Below are 12,858 nucleotides of genomic sequence, written 5' to 3'. Positions count from 1 at the left end.
GCTGGATATATTAAGTTTTGCAGCTGGGCTCTGTCAGAGTGGAAGGATGTGATGGGACCTGCACCTGAGCTGGACAGTGCCAAACTCCAAAAGTTGTGTTGCTTCTCCCAGGATGCAAGTTAAATGTGGAGACAGCAACAGCTTGCTGAGCTGGAACCTTTTGTCACCAATATTTACATTTGATACAGTTAGTTTCAGCAGCTCTGCAAGGTTGTGAGAATGTGATAGGAAATTGAGTTTGAAAGGGAAGCTCATAGCTTTGATTTGCATGATGTTGTTGCTATCCTTCGAAGCCAATGTGAAACCCAGCAATTCTTTCCTCCTTTTTTTGTTTCCATATTAAAATTCTGGAGCTGGATTCAGTGAGAGAGCACAAATGTAAAGGTGCACACAGCACCTGGCCTAAGCACCAGCACTTTGGTGTTATCTCCAGCCTGCTGAGGGTGCCTTCTGCCCCAGCTTTCAGACCATTAGTTAAGGAAAATATTAAACAGGAGAGATCTCAGTGCTGATTTCTGTGAGACACTGCTTGTTCCTGGCTCCACATTAGACTTGGTGCTGCTGAGCAGCAACTCTGGGGCCCAGCCCTTTTCAGTCCTGGTCACTGTTGGCTCATGCAGCCTGTGTTCCTCTGAGTGAATTGAGATTCATATTTTAAAAAATGAAATTGCCAGGTGGGCACATGCAAGCTTTCAAAATCCCATCACACCCACATCCCTCACTGTGTGTTTCCACCAATTGCCCCAAAACCTAAAGAGAAGGAAACACCCTGTAAAATATTCATGAAAGGCCAAGAAGGGGGTTTAATTATTAGCTTTGACTCTTATGCCTGCAGGTTCCAAATGAGTGCTTCCTCCTTTTGCTTTCTGACTGGTGGTACTCCCTGAGCTTGGCAAACCGTCGGCTGAACTCGTAGCCCTGCTGTGAGGGTCTGCTGTACCGTCTCTCTCTTGGCAGGAGATGTTCCTCAGTAACCCTGTATTCTGGAGAAAGCTGGAAGCTCCTCTTGGAGGGCCCTGGAGCTGTGGCATCCTTGTCAGTGTAGTCATGATCTGGGGGAGTCGTTCTCTTCCTCCTCCTCATTGCTGAGCTGCTGTGGTTGGTGGTGTGGATGAAACCTTTGTGGTGGTCGTTGCTCCACTGTGGGGATCTGCTCCTGGCACTGCTCCTCTGGCAGCTTGTCACACTAAACTTGTAAGGCACAGCCTGTGGTGATGCAGAACTTGCCTGGCTGCTGCTCTCCCCATGACTGAGGACGGAAGGGAACGATGAAGAAGAAGACGCCATTTCCTCCATTTGTGAATTGGAGGATCTGAAGAACAAAAGAGGGATCTCTGTTTAGGGCATTTCTTGCAGACTTATCTGGGGTTCAGTCATTTTTTTGGAGTGGTTTCTATGACAGAGAACCAAGGTCACCAACGGGAAATTCAGACAGCTGGGGCCTTCTTACAGGTCTGTCCCTGTCCTAGGAAATCTTTGTCTTTATAGCCCCTACAGCCTCCATTTCACAGAATCACAGAGTTGGCTTGGAAGGGACCTTAAAGCTCATCCCATTCCAACCCCCCTGCCATGCACAGGGACACCTTCCACTGTCCCAGGTTGCTCCAAGCCCTGTCCAACCTCACCTTGGACACTTCCAGGATCCAGGGGCAGCCACAGCTGTGCCAGGGCCTCACCACCCTCACAGGGAAGAATTTCATTCTTGTATCTAATCTCAATCTTCCCTCTTTCACTTTGAAATTGTTACCCCTTGTCCTGTCACAACAGTCCCTGATGAAGAGCCCTCCCCATCTTTCCTGGAGGCCCCTTTAAGTCCTCTTCTCTGCATTAGCCAGCTTCAGAGAGCAGAGAAGGAGCAGCTCACACAGGACAGCAGCCTGGGCAGGGAAAGCAGCTTACAAAGCCCAGCAAGGGAAGGGAAGAACTGGTGTGGGATAGCTCAGAACTGACAGCACTGAGGGATGCAGGGAGGAATTGTGGCAGAAACACTCAGGAGGATGAGACACAAACAGCAAAGCCAGGAGAAGAAAATAAATAATGAAGAGCTCACCCTGGTATTACCTGGCATAGAACAGCAAGTAGGCTTGCTGGCCCAGAACTGTGTGGATGGCACAGCTATCCACAGACACATCGTTCATCTTGTACCACTGCCCATTGCTGGCCTGCAAAGGAAGGCATCCATCGCTGCAGGGGAAGGGCAGTGTTCCTGCACAGAAAACTGCCACACACCAAGAGCCCACAAAAACAAGTCCCATCCAGCCCCAAAGCAGCAACTCCCCCAAAGCCTTGGTTGCCCATAACACTGCCAGGATGTTTGACTTTCCAGCACATGTTCTTCCCTGTCAGGAGGGAAGTCATGCTTTACCTTGGTGTAGCAGAAGAAATGCCCACCCAGACAGGTGTGACCAGTGTGCACCACCACAGCATATAAGGAGTAGAGGATGGGCTCTCCAGCTGGGTCAGACGTGTATGGCCGAAGGTCCAAGCACTCAGGATACTCCACAACCTATGGAGACACCAAGATGGCTCAGGAATGTTCCTGGGCCACCACGTGAGATGGGAGGGAGGAAACTGTTCTCTGCCAGAGCAGAGTCCAGGCTGGGCTTCCCATAGGAAATCTCCTCTCCCTGGGAGGGAACATGAAAAGCCCAACATGAGCAGCTTGTGACAGAGCCTGGGGGAATCTTCCCTGCAAAGAGGAAGCTCTGGTTGGGTACAGACCTGGCTGAGCTTCCTGCTGCTCCGATGATCAGCCCTTCCCAGGCACACCGTGAGGACCCTGGGCGCATGATGGACTGTGACCACCTTGGAGGCTGCAACCTTCTTCTTGCACCTTGAACCCAAGCACAGAGCTGAGTGCTGAAATGAAGCTGGCCTTGCCTCAAGAGTGCCAGACCACCTTTCCTTTCTCACACCCTGGCACTAACTTTAAGGCTATTCCAGGCTGTGCATCCCATTATTGTGCATTAAACCTGAGAAAATTATTCTGCTTAATTTCACACGGCCCCTCCTGCAGAATCTGGGGTTAGTGTGTTGTAAGAAATAATCTTACTTGCTACATTTGAAGTACTTCTTCCCATCCACCTCCTTGGGTTTCACGAAGTCCTCCAGAGCTGTGGTGAGGGATGAAGCTCCCTGGAGGAGAGAGAAAGGAGCTGCTGAGCTGTGGGAAGTGCCCTCACCCAAACATTTCCCCAGAGCTGATGCTGAGAGCCACCATGACCCTGCAGGCAGTGTTTGTAAGGAGACAGAAAGAGGGTGGGATACTGAACATTTCCCTGTGTTCCAGGGGTTCCTGGGGCCACCTAAAGCTCCCTCTCTGTGCTACTGCTCAATTCAGCTGCTGATGGCATGCAGGGGCATCAGAAGTGAAAACTGATCCAACCCATCTGCCTGCTCCTTGTATGGCTGCCTCTTTTCCCAAGAATTCTTTGACTTTGGCAGCAGCCACAAGCACCAACAAAACACTTCCGACAGCTGAAGGTGCTTTTATGGGTAACATTTGGGCTTTCTAAAATAATTTTATTGAGCTACAAATATTTCCTTTCCCAACAGGTGATCTTTCTGGAGGAGGTCTGATGTTCTTTGTCAGACAGGTGTTGAGAGAGGGCAAGGGGAAGAGAGGAGAGTACCCCAAGGGTGCAGAGGGGATAATGCTGCTTAAACCCAGCACCACAGAGAGACCAGTGCCACAGCCTCTGCAGGAGGACTCTGTCCATTCCACTCCCCACACACCACCAAGATCCCTTGTGCTCACAAAAGAGGTTTTTAAGACAAGTGCTTTGGTTCTGGAAAGGGGCCTTGGGACCTCTTGAAGCACAATGGCAAACCTCTTACCTTGATTTTCAGAAGGACATCCAGGAAGACCTTGAAGAAATCAAAAACTGTTTTGCAGCTCAGGCATGTGACTGGAAGGAAAATCAAAATGCTGAGGGAAGTTAATTGATGTCAGTTTATGCTCACAGGTACTCCTAGGCCAGTCCTCACAGGACCAGCTGCATGTCACAGGCACATAAGGGCACAGAAAATGCCAAGAAGGGCAGCAGCTGTGGAAGCATACCTCTGGATCTCAGAAAGCCCCCAAATATTTCATGGATGATGGAAGTTTCTTGGTAAGAGTTGTCCAAGCTGGAAATAAATGCAAGGCAGAGAGTTACCTCCTCCAGGAGTTTAGCATTGAAAGCCCTGGGTGTAGGTTTTCCCTGATGGGAGCACTTCAAGGAGTCCAAGAGATTCAGGAAGATTGAAAAGGAAATTTTCCTGTGCTTACTCGCTGCTTCCACTCAGACAAGCTCTGTGCATGGCATTGAGAGTACAGCGTAAGAACTCGTAGGCGTCTCCCGGGATGTCAGGCTTAAATTCTCCTATGACTAAGAGAAAGAAGTTATTAGTTCTCCCTTCACAGAAGGAAAGAAAACCTGTTGAAGCACCTGAAATTGCTTACATTTGAGGTCCCTGATGACAGCCCTCGGCCGGATGGCAATGGCTGAGGAATAGAGGACCTTGCGAACGTGATCTTCCATGATACACATCATGCAGAAACCCTGCTGACTACCTGAGGGAGGAGAGAAGCTTCTCAGCTTAGCCAAACAATCCCCTGATGGAAAACCTAATGGAGATCTTGAAGTTGTAAAGACTCTCTACTCCTCTTCTCCCAAGGTGCCAATGTTCTGACAAACCCGGGACATTTTAGTGCATAGAAAATGTTCTTCACAGGGAGGCTTAACTGGCACAAGTTTTCTGCACAATAAGCCAAGAGGGTTCAACTCCAAGGGACAGAGACCCAGAGCTAGGAAGAGGTGAAGATGAATGCACCTTGACAGGACAAGTGGCTTTTAGTTTGAGTGTTTGAGGAACATAAGCTCCTGGGGCTAACAAAGAAGGGCTGCTGTTCTCCTAAACCCACCTGCAGCTTCTGGGAATCATTGGGGTGAGCCCAAGACATTTAAAAGGAAAATATTTCTGAAAGTACTCACAGAACCGGCTGTGCTGACGAGAGAGCAGGTAATTAGCCAGAGGGGGAGTGTATGTCAGGCACTGCAGGATGACGTTGAGGTAGCAAGTACTACCGAGGTTGTAAAGTCCTGCTCCAGGTCTCCGTTTTTGCCGCCAGTCCATGGAAATCTTCTCCGTGGGAAAAAGGGTTCTTTGTGGTGAAGTCATTCCCTTGCCAGTGACTGTGGGCAAACAACATTTGAAAAGAGATCAGACAATAGGTGAGGGGGACAGTGAGCTGGGGTCAGGGGAAAATGGGGGACAGTGGGGGACAATGGGGGAGAGGTGCACTTTTCCCAGGGTAATGGCCAGGCAGAGCCCATAGAGTGCTGGTGAATGGTGCTGCATCCAGCTGGCATCTGGTCACTAGCAGTGTCCCCAGGGACTACTGTTGGGCCCAGCTCCTGTTAATTATCTTTACTGATGATTTGGATGAGTTGATCAAGTGTAGCCTCGGTACATTCACAACCACACCAAACTTGGTGTGTTGATCTGCTGGAGGGTAGGAAGGCTCTGCAGAGGGCTCCGCGCAGGCTGGGTTGATGGAACAAGACCAGCAGTATGGGGTTCAACAAGACCAAGTGCCAGCTCCTAACTTCAGCCACCCCACAGAGCACTCCAGGCTGAGGCAGAGTGCTTGGAAAGTGGCCCAGGAGAGAAGGACCTGGGGGTGCTGGTCAGCAGTGGCTGGACATGAGCCAGCAGTGTGCCCAGGTGGCCAACAAGGCCCAAGGCATCCTGGCTTGTCTCAGGAATGGTGTGGCCAGCAGGAATGCTGAGGCCACACCTCGAGTGCTGTGTCCAGCTCAGGGTTCCTCAGCTCAGGAAAGACATTGATGTGCTGGAGCACGTCCAGAGAGGGGCAGTGAAGCTGGGGAAGGGTCTAGAGGGTAAATCCTATGAGGAGCACCTAAGGGAACTGGGATATTTTATCCTGAAGGAAAAGGAGCCTCAAAGGTGACTTTATGACTTTCTATGACTACCTGAAAGGAGGTTGTAGCCAGGTGGGGGCTGGCCTCTTTTCCCAGGCAACAACCAACAGGACAAGAGGATACAGAGTCTGAGCTCTCCCAGGGGAGGTTCAGCTTGGGCACCAGGAGGAATTTCTTCACAGAAAGAGTGATTAGATGGTGGAATGGGCTGCCCAGGGAGGTGATGGAGTCACCATCCTGAGGTATTTAAGAAAAGACTGGACATGGAGCTTAGTGCCATGGTCTGGTTGACATGGTGGTGTTCGGTCAAAGGTTGGACTCAGTGCCTCAGAGGTCTTTTCCAACCTAATTGACTCTGTGATTCTGTATGTGAATATTTAAATGCTGAGTTCACTCTATGACACCAAGGACGACAGCTCTAACCCCCAACCCAAAAACATCAGGGGAAGCCTAACACCCTACTGACAGCCACTGATAGGGAAACACTTCTGGCAAACAGGGTTTTCCCCTGCCTAATCTGCCAAAAATCCAACAAATCCACACGGATTTCTGAGCCTCAGGCTGCCCTCCTTTCCCTCTAGAGCCTTCAATTATCAGATTATCGCTTTTCCTGGTTGTAATGTGATGAAAACAAGCAACACCTGCTCTCAGGGAATGCCCCAGAATTCACTCCAGACTATCAGCACATCAACACTTAGGGATGCAGCAGTGGCCATGTCCGTGGTCCGTGGGCATTCAGGAAGTCCAAGCCAGCTGGTGAAAAGGTTACTCAAAGAAGTCATTCCCTGTTGTAGCCATTGCTCCTCTCAGGTACAAAGTGAAAAACTGTGGATGAAAAAGGATATCAGGACCTCCTCCAGAAAGATCACCTGTTGGGAAAGGAAATATTTATAGCTCAATAAACTGATTTTTAAAACCCCAGATGTTACCCAAAAAGCACCTTCAGCTGTCAGAAGCATTTTGTTGGTGCTTGTGGCTGCCGCCAAAGTCAAAGAATAATTGGGGAAAGGCAGACATACAAATAGCAGGGGAAAGAGCCAAGTTATCCCAATGGCCAGCCCAGTCCAAAAGGGCTTTTGCTGGCCCTCACCTCAGGATACCAAGCATTGCACAGGTGAGCTCACAATCACCAGTGACAGGTTCCACATCTCTGCCACTTTTGTGACACAGGGCAGCACACATTGTTGGCCCTGTGGCCACCTCATCCTGGCAGTTGGAAGTCACTGGGACCACCCAGGTGCTGATGCTGAAGGTCTGACCATGGCTGCTGCAGTCAAAGCCTGCTAAGGGCTGTGACTGAGCTTTGGAATGAAAGCTTCAAGCAGTAAAAGATGGCTTTGGGCCCTCCAAAGGAGAACTTGGGTCTTAAACATTGTGTCTGCCAGCTCTCAACTCTCCAACCCCCCTGGAGTGTGGTTCATCGGCAGCTGTGTCCCTGCTGTCCCCAGCCCTGGATGGTCACACCCAGAAAAGGCTGCAGTGCTGAGTCCTGGCCCCTCCACGCTGCCCTGGTGGGTCTTGGCCACATTCCTGTGGTAGCTGTGGCTGCCCTGCATCTCCTGGGGTGGGATCCATCCTTATTGAAGTGAAGGGGAGACAACCATCCTATAATGCATCGAACTCCGATTTATTGATCGATCAGTCACTTTAAATAACAGTGCTAATTAACTTCATGCATATTCCAAAATCCAGATTCACGATAGGCTAACAGAGAAAACTCTAACCACTCCTTTTGTTTTACAATACCCATAATTGTTTATTAAAAACAGAACCAGTGTTCCCACTGTGATATGAAAGGTTCCCAAAACTTCCATATCTGTTCTCAGGGTGCCATCTTTTCCCAGAGAGGGTGTTTTGCTTGTTATGGGAAGACTGTCTGAGAACCTTATTGTTTATAAAGTGATACATGAGAGAGTCTAATTGTTTATAGAAATCAGCCTGGGAACTGCTTTTGGAACTGCTTTGCAACTACCTTTTACTGTTCTCTCACTGTATGCCTTCATGGCCTTTTTCTTTAAGCCATGCTTGAACTAAACTCTTCACACATCCTGTTCCAGAAGTCTGCCTCATGTTGGTGGGTTGCCCCTCACTGGCTACAGCTGTGACAGCCTGTCCTGCTTCTGGCCAGGACAGGGGATAATGGGGTTGCATTTCCAGGGTAAAAGAAAGGCAACAGCCATACTGTGACCGTGTTCACAGGGGTCTGAGGATGAGGGAAGAGACGAGGATTTGACTCCATGTTTCAGAAGGCTGATTTATTATTTTATGATATATATTACATTAAAACTATACTAAAAGACTAGAAGAAAGGATTTCATCAGAAGTCTAGCTAAGAATAGAAAGAGAAAGAATGATAACAAAGGTTTGTGGCTCGGACTGTCTATCTGAGCCAGCTGACTGTGATTGGCCATTAATTAGAAACAACCACATGAGACCAATCCCAGATGCACCTGTTGCATTCCACAGCAGCAGATAACCATTGTTTACATTTTGTTCCTGAGGCCTCTTAACTTCTCAGGAGGAAAAATCCTAAGGAAAGGGTTTTTCATAAAAGACGTCTGCAACACCCACAGCATCACAGAGGAGGAAGGACGAGCTCTCTCACCCTCACCATAGCACACTGGGACCTTCTCGTGGTGAAATGATGGTGAATGGAGACATTTTGGTTCTCTAGAAGCCATCCATTCCAGCTGCTGCTGAAAAGGCAAGAGCCATCCACGTGCTGTGGATCAGGGACACACCATGCTTGAGCTCTGGTGTATGTGCAGGCCAGAGCTGTCTGTTTGTAGCTCAGCCTCTGATCCCAAGGCAGACCATGCTTGTCTGTCCCTCTCAGTGCCAGTGGCTGCTTCCCATGTCCATTTCTGTGACAACACCATAAATAATTTCTGTGGAGCAGAGAGAGCTGTTCTAGAGGGGTCTGTGACACGGTTCACAAGGAAATGCGTCCCTGTGGGCATCACCTCAGTGTGGCTGGGGAGATCCCCCCTGCTCCAGGGCAGAGGCTCAGCAGAACCCAGCAGTGCTGGAATGAAACAACAAGGCAAAAGAGGTTTGTTCTCCACTTTTTATTTTCCTTTTTCCTTTTTTGTAATTTGTCAACAACATTTCCACGAAAAAGCTAAAACTGCACAAGTAACTCCACAGTTCTTCAACATTATTCCCAAAAAAGCAAAATGGAACAAAAGCAACAAGTAGAAAGAAACATCATCAATATAAATATCTACACTGACGCCGCTTCTCTTTTCTTCCCCTTCCATTTTCCCCTTTGCCTCTTCCCTCCTTCCCTTCTTCTCCCTCATTTCCCTTTTGCTCCACCCATTCCCTTTTCTCCCTCCTTTTATTGATTTTTTCTGCCTTTCCCTTCCCGTGTTCAGAACTGTGGAATATCCCAAATCCACCTGGGATCACCTCAGAAAGTTTGAGATGGGCCCAAATCCTTCAAATCAATGGCATCAAAGACTGCAAATAAATTTGGGGACAAGAATCTGAGCAGGATTTGTTCAAAACACCCCAGCAGGCTCAAAACTTCTGAATATTTATTGCAATTAATTAATTAAACAAAATTGTGATACATTATATGTATATAAAGCATGTATTTATATGTATGGATATGGATTTAATGGTGGTAATTAATCAGCTGCATTAAGGGGGTTTCTCCAAGGGTGTTTCCCTGTGGATCCCAGTAGATTTACCACTGCTCCAGTGACCAGGTTTTACTTTAACAAGGTGTGAAGTGCCATGGAAGGCCAGCTGTGGAAATAAATCCGGGATTTTGGCATCATTCTCATGTGACCCCTTTGTTGAACCCCATTGTTCCCTCATCTCACAACCAAATATTCCAAAATATCCCCCTTGGACAGGACTCTGGAGTAGAAATCATCTTATGAATGCAGTTTGGCCATGAAAGGGGCACAACTTCATTAAAAGCTACTAAATTCTGAATGCTGGAGGTGCAGGGAAGCTGCAAGATGAGGGACCCTCACTGTGGCTTCAGGGAGGAGCTGTTGTGACTGAACCTTGTCAGGAAAATGAATCCACGAACATCAGAGGTTTATGTCCAAAAAGGAGACAGAGGAGTCCTGTAACTTTATTCAAATAAAGGGAGAGGCCATAGGGCATTTCCCTGGGGTCTCTCAGATTTTTGGAGGACACAGCCTCCTTTTTATCCCCATTTCCCTTCTCTCTTTCCCCACTGGCTGAGGTACTTGAGAGGTTCAGACTTCCCAAAACACCTGATACCAAAGACTTCCCTCTCATTTATAACCCTCCCTTTTAATGTTTAATTCTTATGGAATTTAGGGCTTTTCTCCATTGTTTCTTTCATCTTTCAATTTCATCCATCAGCCAACCTACAGTTTGTTTGTAAAGGCAAATCTCTTTTTCCATTCATCAATCAGTGGAATCCTTCCCGTTGTTTCTTTTATCCCTCAGTGCCAGTTTTATCTGCCAGCAGACCCACAGCTTGTTTGTAAAGACAAATCTGTCATTCCTCTCAACCTGATCCAAAATCTTCTTTGGGTTAGAAGGGAGTGAGAAGGGGCCATTTGAGGCAGCATTTCATTACTCCATAGGGTTGTTGTTGTCTTTTGGTTTTCACAGAATCACCAGGTTGGAGGAGACCTTCAAGATCATGGAGTCCAACCCAGCCCTAACCCTTCAACTCAACCCTGGCACCCAGTGCCACATCCAGGCTTTGTTAAACACATCAGGGATGGTGACTCCACCATCTCCCTGGGCAGCCATTCCAGAACTTTATCACCCTTTCTGTAAAAAACTTTTTCCTGATATCCAACCTAAATTTCCCTTGATGCATCTCAAGGCTGTGTCCTCTGGTTGTGTCAGTGCTGCTGCAGACAGAGCCCAGCCCCAGCTGAGCACAGGCACCTTTCAGAAGTTGTGGAGAGTGATAAAGTCACCTCTGAGTCTCCTTTTCTCCAGGCTAAAAGGAGACTGTTTTGTTCTGCCTTAACAACAGGGAAAACACATCAAATCTCCCATTCTTCCACTTCTGATTGACTCTGAAACCGTTTTTATTTGCGCTTCCCCTGGGGCACACAGCATCGCTGCTGCTCCTCGCCCATGGCAACGGAACCTGGCCCCAGACGTGACAGAGTGGCCACAAGGGAATGTTGACCTCGGTCCTGGGATGGTTGCCAACCACAGAACGCGGCCCTCAGAGCTGCTGATGCAGCCCTATGACATAACCAGGTGGCCCTTGGAAATGGCCACGTAGCCAGCGAGGGAATTCTGCCCTCAGCCATGGCCAGGTGCCGCCCATGGAGTTTCCTTTTTTCCCTGAACGCCCCAGATCAAAGTAAGCACTTTGATTTATGGAACACCAGGTATTTCTATTTACAGGGAGAACTCTGACCCCTGCAAGGGCTTATTTAATGGTTATTTTCAAGGTTATTTTCAAGGTTATTTTCAGGCCCTGGTGTTCACTCCTGCACCTTAATTCGTGAGAACTGTTCTCCTTTGGAATCAGTGAAAATAATATGGACTATTTTGGGTCTAATTTAAGGGTATTTCGCCCTCATGCTGCCCAATGTGATTTCTGAGCGCCCATGGAGCAGCCCTGAGGTCAGAGGCTGCCATCCCTCGTGCGGGATCACTGGCTTTAATTCACTCAACTCCTCTCACAGACATCCAGGTAGCAACAAAACACTTTAATGCACATATCCCCCACACTGGGGAATGACAAGGGGGGAAATCTTCATCAATATCATTCTGGGGGATGATAGTGGAACATATTTTTATCTGTAGAGTTTGTTGTTGTAATGGATGTTTCTTGTTTTCTGTGATTTTTATTAGCAGTTTCATATTGCTGCACTTCCAAGTCCAGCTCAGATCTGAGGAAAAGAAAGAAAACACCAAAAGCAGAGTTTCTCAGATCTGCTCATCAAAAGGGGTTTAGGAGGAGGTGGCCTGGTGCTGATTCCAGGCTATCATCAGAAAATCCTCAAATCCTTCCAAATCCATTTTACCACGGTTGAATTTCAGGGATAAAAGTGCATAAATTAGAGCTGTTAAAGGTGAGTTTTTGCCAGCATCCGGCTCCAGGTGCTCCCAGTGTTGAGGATCCCAGGACCATCCCACACCAGGCACAGCCAGCAAGGCCCCAGTGCCCCTTGGTGAGCTGAAAATGAGGCAAAAACCTGCTGGTTTGGATTTCAGAGTGAAATGTGAGCTCCTACTGGGAGAACTCAGAGCGAAACCCATCCAGTGGACAGATGAGCAATCACCCTGGAACTTCTCCAGGTTCCTGGCTGTGGGTTGATGCCCTTGGGAGTAGTGGAGCCTCCTCTTGAGGTGTCTGCTGGTCTGGTCACCGTCATCATCATCATCACCACCATCATCATCACCACCAGCCCCCTGCTCTCCTGACACAAGTTCTCTCTCTGTTTTTGCAGCTGACAGAGGTGCCAACAACAGCTGGGGCGTGCCAGATGTATTTTAGTAAGTCCCACATGTTTGGGGTGGGAAAGGGGATTCCACCACCCTCATCTCCATCAGGGCTTCCTTGCTGCTGGGCTGGGTCTCCCACAGCCAAAACCTCCCTGAGGTGTCCTCCAAAAGGGCTGAAAAGTCCTGAAATGGGTGGGAAACATCCTCCAAAGGTCTGAAAACACCCCAAGAGTACAGAGAATAATGATGGAATGGGAATAAACCCTTTTTTTCAGTTATTTTACCTAGAGCTATGGCATTTAGGGCTCCATTTGCTGCCCAAACAATATTTTGATAAATGGTTAATTTCTTGTTCTGATCATGAAACTGTCAATAATTGTGGATTTGTACCATTACGGAGGAAAGGAGAAAAAGGTGTGAATAATACAGGAGGCAAAAATTGGCCTCTGAGAACCCACTTGATCATTTAAATTGGTCATAAAACATAATTCTTGGACCATAAATGTGTGTCCACCATTAGTTG

General features: G+C 48.1%; 1 protein-coding gene across 1 annotated transcript; it reads right to left on the bottom strand.

Moving 5' to 3' along the window:
* Positions 1-810: 810 nt before the first annotated feature.
* On the bottom strand, positions 811-5,118 carry LOC131093801 (ubiquitin carboxyl-terminal hydrolase 42-like). Its single transcript, XM_058041132.1, has 9 exons — positions 4,977-5,118; positions 4,445-4,555; positions 4,317-4,397; positions 3,838-3,908; positions 3,053-3,135; positions 2,722-2,833; positions 2,366-2,506; positions 2,062-2,162; positions 811-1,312 (listed from the first exon to the last, which is right to left on the bottom strand). The coding sequence occupies exons 1-9, from the start codon at positions 5,116-5,118 to the stop codon at positions 811-813; spliced, it is 1,344 nt and encodes a 447-aa protein (XP_057897115.1).
* Positions 5,119-12,858: the final 7,740 nt, after the last annotated feature.

This window comes from Melospiza georgiana, chromosome 27, assembly GCF_028018845.1.
Source record: "Melospiza georgiana isolate bMelGeo1 chromosome 27, bMelGeo1.pri, whole genome shotgun sequence".
Lineage (NCBI taxonomy): Eukaryota > Metazoa > Chordata > Aves > Passeriformes > Passerellidae > Melospiza > Melospiza georgiana.
The sequence above is the reverse complement of the archived record's forward strand: the minus strand, read 5'-3'. Positions and strand labels throughout refer to the sequence as shown.

Excerpts from the sequence above, each read along its gene's own strand:
- LOC131093801 (XM_058041132.1), bottom strand. The coding sequence starts at position 5,118 with ATGGACTGGCGGCAAAAACGGAGACCTGGAGCAGGACTTTACAACCTC. Across the intron at positions 4,398-4,444 it reads TGTCATCAGGGACCTCAAAT|GGAGAACTAATAACTTCTTT; the intron begins GTAAGCAATTTC and ends CCTTCTGTGAAG. Across the intron at positions 2,834-3,052 it reads AAGTACTTCAAATGTAGCAA|GTGCAAGAAGAAGGTTGCAG; the intron begins GTAAGATTATTT and ends CTTGGGTTCAAG.